The following is an 8696-nucleotide window of genomic DNA, read 5'->3' as shown; positions in this document are numbered from 1 at the left end:
ATTTGCTGTACGTGTGTAATGACTTGGTGATTAATCAGGACTCAGAATGCATCGGATTTATTTGTTTTTATGTTCATATTAATATAATTTTGCAACTTTGGATTTTTGCAAGTGCCAATTGGGATTAGTTACTTTCCTGAAAGGTTTAAAAATATAATTAGGTCAATCAAGCTAGAACCGTGGCCTTATCCAGTCTGTGTCAGAGAGCAGAACCCCCTGGACTGTTAATGGAAGATTATTTGTACTGTGCTGGTTTATGACAGGGAGTATAGGTTTGAAAGCTTACTTTTGGGGATAATCAAGGATTGGTTTTTAGCTTGGAAAACACTTTGGGCAGTTTACAGGAGACGTGACTGGAGTTAGAAGCAAATAAAGATCCTATCCTCAAAAATAATAGAATGTTTGAGGGAAAGCAGAGTTACGTCAGAGGAAAAGTTTAGTTTCTGTAGCTGCTAGACCAGGAGTGTTTGATTAGAGGTCTTCAGGATATTGAGAAGCTGAGAAAGTATTTAGTTTTGTTAGTATTCATGTAGGAAGACTTCATAGTTCACTGGTAAGAACTGGGAAGTATCAGCTATGTTGACCTTAAAGATCTAATACCAAAGGATAATTTTTCAGTATTTGAATACTGGTAAAGTGGTTGGGGTCATTTAGCACCATGTCCGGGTGCAGAGTGATGCCAACCAGTTAAGGTTATCATGAGGGACTCTCCTCAACCTGTTCCCTTGCCTGAGGTGTGATCACCACCATCACACTTTTTCTTTAATGAGTGAACAGCCCTGTAGTCTGATAAGGCAATGGGGACTTTTAAAGTGGTAGTGTTAGGGAATAGGTTGATACTGCTTAAATTCGTGCATGTAGGATAGGATGAGGGAGACTTCACTCTTTCCCCTAAGTTTTTCTAGCCTCTCCTTATAGCTCGTACCATCTAATCGAGGCAGCATCTTTTGCACCCGCTCCAAAACCTCCACGTCCTTCCTGTAATGTGGCGACCAGAATTGAATGTAATACTTTAAGCGTGGCCTAACCAAAGTCTTATAAAGCTGCCACATGACATCCTGACCCTTGTACTCAGTACCCAATCAATAAAGGCAAGCAAGCCATATGTCGCCTTCACCGCCCTATCTACTTGCATGGCCTCTTTCAGGGAGCTATGGACTTGAACCCCAAGATCCCTCTACCTCAGGACTGTTCAGGGTCCTGCCATTAACTGTATACTTTTCCTTAACATTTGATCTCCGAAAGTGCAGTACCTTGTACTTAACCAGATTAAACTCCATCTGCCACTTCTCCACCCTAGTATCTGCATCTGATCTATATTGCGCTGTGTCCTTTGACAATCTCCTGCACTATTCACAACTCCACTGATCTTTGCATCGTCTGCAAACTTACTAACCCACCCATCTACATTTTCATCCAAGTCATTTATATAAATCACAAACAGCGGATGACCCAGTACGGATCCCTTCCGATCACCACTAGTCACGGACCTCCGGCCAGAAAAACACCCTTCCACCTCTACCCTCTGCCATTTATGGGCAAGCCAATTCTGAATCCAGGTGGCCAAGTCACTGCAGATCCCATGGATCTTAATCTTCTGGATGAGCCTACCATAAGGGACTTTGTCAAAAGCCTTCCTCAAATCCTTGTAGACAACATCCACTGCTCTACCCTCATTGATCACCTTTGTCATCTCCTTGAAAAATTCAATCAAGTTAGTTTGTTTTAGAAATACTGAGGGGCCTAGATAGAGTGGAAGTGAAGATGATGTTTCCACTCCTTGAAGAGATTAGAAACCAAGGGCACCACCTCAGAGTGAACAGACCACCCTTTAGAACTACGATGAGGAGGAATTTCTTCAGCCAGATGGTGGTGAATATGTGGAACTCATTGCCACAGAAGGCTGCAGAAGTAATTGAGTATATTTAAGACAGGGGTCAGTAGGTTCTTGATTATTAATTTAGATTTGCATCCCCCTTATTTTTAAATTGTGTCCCATGGTTATGCACTCCCCAACAGGGGAAACATCTTACTTGCAATCTACCCTGTCTATCCCTTTATGTATTTTATAAGTTTCAATGAGATCTCTCATTTTTCAAAATTCTAGAGAATACAGGCCCAGTGTGCACAATATCTCTTAATAGCATGGTCCCACCATTCCAGGAAACAGTCTGGTGAACCTTCATTCCACTCCCTCGACTGCAATAATATTTTTCCTAGGATAGAGACCAAAACTGTACAAAATACTCCAGATGTGGTCAAACCAAGCTCCTACATAATTGAAGCAAATGTTCACTACTCCGGGACTCAAATCATCTTGCAATCAAGGCTAACATTCCATTAACCTTCCTAATAGCTACACCTACACCTACGCAGTAGCCTTCAGTGACTTGGCTGTGTTAGAGCCATTCCCGATATTTCATTATTTTTATTTTGTTGTTTTATCAATTTTACGGTGAAAAATTTTGTTTGGCAAAAAGATCATAGAGTGGTTAGACAGAGTGAGGCATATAAGGTTATGGCTGCACAGGATGTGCACAAACCAAGATCAACATTATGAGCTAAAGATAAAATCTCTACTGTTGAAAGGAAAATGGACCAAATAAGTTTGTTTATTAGTGAGGACAGGTCAGTTCCTGATCAAAAAGTAGTGCAGATGGTTCGTCACAGAGGAAGAGCATAATGTTTAAGCAGATAGCAAAAGTTTGTTTATTAACAAAGTCAGTACCTGGGAATTGGTGCCAGCCAGTTCGAAAAGACCTCAAACAAATGGCAGATATTTAATGGTAACTGGGACCTTGTGGAGGAGATGGTCAGCCTGTCAGGGAGTGGTCCAAGTTTGAATTGGGTTTTGGACTGTTTTCTGTGAGAAGGAATCATGCTGTTGATCCTATAGCGTGAAGATTTATGAGCTCCCTGTCTAACCTACCTTATCATCTCCTGGAAGTTCAGAGAATAGAAGACTAAGTTATAAGTGTTACTGATTCAGATAGTAGGAACTGCTGATGCTGGAGAATCTGAGAGAACAAGGTGTAGAGCTGGATGAACACAGGCCGAGCAGGAAAGCTGACGTTTCGGGTCTGGACCCTTCTTCAGACCCGAAAAGTCAGCTTTCCTGCTCCTCTGATGCTGCTTGACCTCCTGTGTTCATCCAGCTCTACACCTTGTTATCTTATAAGTGTTACTGCCTTTATCTGAGAGAACTGAAAATGTGACCTTGATCAGCATCTTCAGAAAATCATCTATGCCTGTGGAACAAGGCATTAAACCATTAAGTAATCTGGCCAGTTTTATTATTTTATTTATCCCTTAAATGTGTTTGTTTGTTTGTATCAATGGAGATGAAAACCAAGGTTCTGGGGTTTAAAACGTAGACCAATGAGATCACTTATTTAATTTTGCTGTACTAAAGTTACTTTAGTGTTAAGATTGCTGAGCCTTTTGTTTAAGCTGCAGACCAGTGGTAAGAATTGATTATTTGCAGAGTCTGGGATTGCTTATTCAAAAAGTCTGCTTAGGAACCATTGGGGTCAGTTTTGAGGGTGTCCTATCTTGTTCTCCTCGGACATTATGAAGGAGTGAAAGTCACTGATTTGATTTACTGTTGTCACATGTAGCTTAGTAAAAAGTTTTGTTTTGCAAATGGTACAGGCAGATCATAGCAAACAAGGACATACAGATCATTGAGTGGTTAGACAGAGTGAGGCATACAAGCAGAGGACGGCTGCAGAGGACGTGCACAAAGCAAGATTAACATTAGATTGAAATCAGAGAGGTCCGTTCAGCAGTCTGATAACAGCTGGGAAGAAGCTGTTCATGAATCTGTTGATGCATGCGTTCAAGCTTCTGCATTTTCTGCCTAACAGAAGAGGTTGGAAGAGAGTCATGGGTGTGAGAGGAGTCTTTCCTGTTGGCTGCTTTTCCACGGCAACGAGAAGTGTAGATGAAGTCCACGGATAGGAGGTTGGCTTGTGTGATGGTCTGGGCCTTGTACACAACTTTCTGTAGTTTCTTAATGGTCCTGGGCAGACAGTTATGCACCCAGATAGAATTCTTTCTATGGTACATCTGTAAAAATTGGTGAGGGTCCTTAATGACACGCAGAATTTCCTAAGCGGCCTGAGGAAGAGCCGTTGTTGTGCCTCCTCACCATTACATCTATGTGAGAGATCTAGGACAGATTGTTGGTTATCTTCACTCCCAGGAACTTGATACTCTCGACCCTCTCCACCTCAGCTCCGTTGATGTAGATAGGGTCATGTCCTCCTCCTTTCTTCCAGAAGTGAATGATCAGTTGTTTTGTTTTGCTGACATTGAGAGACAGAGAGAGAGAGATTGTTATCATTGTACCATGACACCAAGCTCTCTACCTCCTTCCTGTATTCTGACTCGTTGTTTGATATGCAGCTTACAACGGTGGTGTTGTCAGCAAACTTGTAGATTGCGTTTGTACGGAACATGGCTATAAGTGTGCAGGGAGTACGGTAGGCGGCTGAGAATGCATCCTTGCAGACCACCACTGATGAAGTAATTGAATATGGTTAGTCTAGGACACTACCCTGAGGAATTCTGTAACAAAATCAAGGAGCTGAAATGATTGATCTCCGGCAACCACAATCATCTTCCTTTTGCTGGATATAACTCTGGACAATGGGAGTTTTCCTGGATTTCCATTTATTTCTGGTTTGCTGGGGTTCCTTGATTCCATACTGTTTAATGTCATGGGCAATCATTCTCCTTGAAACTCAGCCCTTTTGTCTGTTTTTAGACCAAAATTTTTAATGAGGTCAAGAGTATCAGTGACCAGCCTTTTGCTGAGTAAATGTTGCTTGATAGCACTGCCATTAATATCTTCCATCATTTTGCTGATGGTTGAGAGTTGACAGATGAGGTGGTAGTTGACTCAGTTTAATTTGTCTTATCAAATGTGTTAATGTCTACCTGTGTTATTAATCATCAAATCTGTTGCAATACCATTTGGTCTTTCAAGCCTGTTGGTGCTAACCTTAGTTGTACAATATCACTCTTGCCTTTGAAGTTGGATTTGAACTTTCAACCTCTGACCCAGTGACTTGAATGCACAACCACGGCTGTTTGACCAGTGTAATCCCGAGGAAGTGCTGAATTTTGGATAGGATGCTCAACTAAATTCTAGTTTGCACGCTTGGATAGATGTACAAGATCCTAAGAATTATTAAAAGCAAGCAGGACTGTGACACATTTATTCCTAGCCGTAGCCTAAAATCAGACTATTTGGTCATTATCATGATGCTATTTGTGTGACTTGACTGCATGTATATTGGTTGCCGCATTCCCCCTCTTGCCCTTCAAAGTGCTTATTTGATTTTAGTATGTATTGAAGTTGTGAAAGGCAAAATATAAATGCAAGTCCTTCTTTATTGATTCTGCACATCGTGGACAAACTTTGATCATTAGCCATAATTTACTTTGTTCGACAGGGTAGTTTGTCTTTAAGTCTGCTCCTAAATCTATGCCATGAATTTGTAATCATTTTATGATATCCTGCAGTTTTAATAATAGACACCTATAGATTGGATACCCATGTGGTGACTCTCAGAAATATTGCTGTCGACTTCTCAATTCAGGACTAGAATTTCTGAAGCTGCATTAGCCTGTCATGTTGCTGATTAAAAATATTAGATGGAGATCCTATTACCTGACATGCTTGCTGTCTTTTCAAGAACGTACCCAACAACTTTAGAGACAAGCAATTAGATAAGATTAAATTTTAAAATGAAGACAAGCTGAAAATCAATTAATTTATAGTTGATTCTCTGTGCGACATTTGAGAACATCTGCACTCAATGCTGAAGTGTAATTTCTCCTGCTACTTTCAGATGTCCATTTTCGAGATCTTAAAATTGAGATAATGTTCTATAATTGCTTGAGTTAAAACATGCAAGGTGTAGTCCTTTAACTTTTTAAATAGTTTTAAACTGCAAAATTTAGTGACGAAGTAATTAAAATTGTTTTGTTCTAACCTCATTCATCCAGGACTATACTTTTAAGTGTCATCTCCTTATTGAATGAACCAAACACATTTTCACCAGCAAATGTGGATGCCTCAGTCATGTTCAGAAAATGGAGAGATAGCAAAGGGAAAGATAAAGAATATGCTGAAATCATCAGGTAAGACACTTAGATTTTAAAAATGAATATAAAGTTGAACTTCTCTCAGCTGCTTGTCTCCTTGCTCCACTATCTGCTTGTGAATTCTTCTCCAAACCACACAAACGCCTGTTTAATGCATAATTGAATCATCTATCATCCTTGTGATCATTTATCCATAATGCAGTTTTTGGAAAGTTTTGCAGTTCAGATTTGAATATTCAACCATCCTAAAGTTGGGCATAACTAGGAATGTATTTGTATAGTATGGTTACTTTTGAGTCTGTAAGTATGATACTTGTATTGCTTGACGAAACAGACTTGAATGAAAATAAATACATGCGCAAGTATTATTCGATTATGTTCACTTAAATACAATGAATTGCCCTGTAAACTAAAAATGGGAAATACCTGCACACTTAATATTATCCCTCAGTTAGCCTTTGTTTATGTGGGCCTGCTTTTGCCAGCTTGGAAACAAAATGCTTGTTATATATTTAAGTCGAATCACTGCATTGTATTTAGCAATGTGTTAAAAGCTTCCCTGCCAAATATATTCTCTGGGAAAATTCATATTAATATCATAATGCATTGTATCTTGTACAAGTCAATTAATATTGGTGCCTGTAAAACTAGGTTATAAATAAATGTTGTAAAATCCAAAAAAAAAAGTTGCATCGATTCAGCTTTGAAGAAACTGGATCCTTTTTGCTCCTGCACCCACTCCATTTATGGGTGTAGTTGTAGAGTATTGTTCATACCACTTTTCTGATTCATACCACATAGGGAGGAACTCTACACACAACTCTCCTTCCTAGCTGACCAATAACAGCATATTAAGTAACATCAGAAATTAACCAGACAGAATTTCACTTTTGGTATAATAAGATATGTATTTTAAACATTGTACACAGGAGTGCAGTTAAAGAAGCCTTCTTTATGCACTCCTGTGTTCAGATATCTTTTTTTGGTTTGGAAAACACCCATTCAAATTGTATTCGAACACAGAAAATACCAAATGCTCCGTTCTTTGATTCTACCTGGCCATATCTCTCTCGCTGTCCCTCAACAACAGCAAGAGCAATATGATCTGTAATCTCCTACTGCCTTTAACATGGTAAAATATACTGAAGAGCTTCACAGGGGCATTATCAAACAAAATTTGACAGAGTCATGTAAGGAGCTATTATTGGGTATTTGATAGTTTTTAAGAATCTTAAAGGGGAAGTTGGTGACATAAAGTTTTGAGAGAATCTCTGACCCAAGGGCCTTGGCAGCTGATGGCATGGTTACTATCAATGATGGAGATTAAAATCAGGTGTACTGAAATAGCCAAAATTGAAGGAGCCACGGATAGGACAGCAATATAAAATTAGAGTTTAAAAATTGTGAGTGATGATGACATTGTGGTTATGTTACTCTATCAGCATTACAAATGTGTGTGCGCAGGGTCATATCCCACCATGGCAGCTATTGGAACTGAAATGATTTTTAAAAATCTGGAATTGAAAGCAAGTCTCACTAATGAGACTGTAAAGTTTCCATTGATTGTCGTAAAAGTACATCTGATTCCCAATTCTCCTTAGGGAAAGAAACCTGCCCTCATACTTTGTTTTGTCCAGGCTCATAGCAATATGGTTAGCTCTTAACTGTTCTTGAGGTCAAAAAGGGGGTAGTGAGGTGAAAGGTGGCATTGTTTAGCCACGACCCAGTCTGTCAGTGAGCACACGTGCTTTCTTTGCTTTCAGAGTTGGAGGAGTGCTGGGGCTTTTTTAAAAAAGTTTACCCTAAATCCTTAAAGTTAGTATCTTGTGAGTTTAATGATAAAAATATATTCAAATTAGATACCCCTATGATCACTCTGGTAGAAGCCTCACTGTAGCTGTATTAAATGCTGGATATAGTTGTATTAAGTGCTGGATAGATTATTTCTCTCAAGCTGCATTAGCCAGTTATGCTGCTGACATAAATATCAGTCACAGGTCTCATTGCCTGACATGTCTGCTATCATTACAAGAATGTCACATGCAAATGAGATTCTTCTACTCCACAGAGCCACATCAATGGTGGAGAGTAAATTATTGGCGTGACCAACTGAGCGCGCACAAGAATAGTCAAATCCATAGATGGTAAAGAGTGTTTTAGCAGCAAATGGGTTCTGCCAGGAACAGAGCCAGTGATGTTACGGTGGTGGAAATAGGCAGTTTTCATGATGGTGCAGATTTGTAGTCACAAACTCATCTCTGGGTCAAATACTTTACCATGGTTGCAAACAGTCCGGTTCAGCCTCGGATGGTTGCCGGGGAGAGGGATGGAATTGGTGGTTGGAGAATGCAGAAACAGTGACTTTCTTGGCCTGCATGATGGAGGAAACTTCTTGCCAGTAGGGTATATCCTGCAAGCTGTCTGGAGAGATCAAGTAAAATGGTGATCACATCGACTTTGATGTAGCCAGTACACTTTGAAACCTTGCCATATTTTAGAATGAAGTTTCTAAGAAGCAAGAGATAGTAGGAAGTGCAGATGCCGGAGAATCTGAGATAACAAGGTGTAGAGCTGGATGAACA

At 39.8% G+C, this 8696-nt stretch overlaps 1 protein-coding gene across 1 annotated transcript in view; it reads left to right on the top strand.

Annotated features, from left to right (window-relative positions):
- Nucleotides 1-4458: 4458 nt before the first annotated feature.
- LOC109931009 (ubiquitin-conjugating enzyme E2 R2) overlaps nt 4459-8696 on the top strand; it is a 7550-nt gene continuing 3312 nt past the window's right edge. Inside the window, exons 1-2 of the mRNA XM_048592379.1 lie at nt 4459-4484; nt 6016-6150. Coding sequence (XP_048448336.1) covers nt 4459-4484; nt 6016-6150 — 161 coding nt within the window. The remainder of the gene's footprint in view (nt 4485-6015; nt 6151-8696) is intronic.

The sequence above is a fragment of the Rhincodon typus genome, unplaced genomic scaffold (genome assembly GCF_021869965.1).
Source record: "Rhincodon typus isolate 14 unplaced genomic scaffold, sRhiTyp1.1 hic_rhity00001125, whole genome shotgun sequence".
Lineage (NCBI taxonomy): Eukaryota > Metazoa > Chordata > Chondrichthyes > Orectolobiformes > Rhincodontidae > Rhincodon > Rhincodon typus.
The sequence above is the reverse complement of the archived record's forward strand: the minus strand, read 5'-3'. Positions and strand labels throughout refer to the sequence as shown.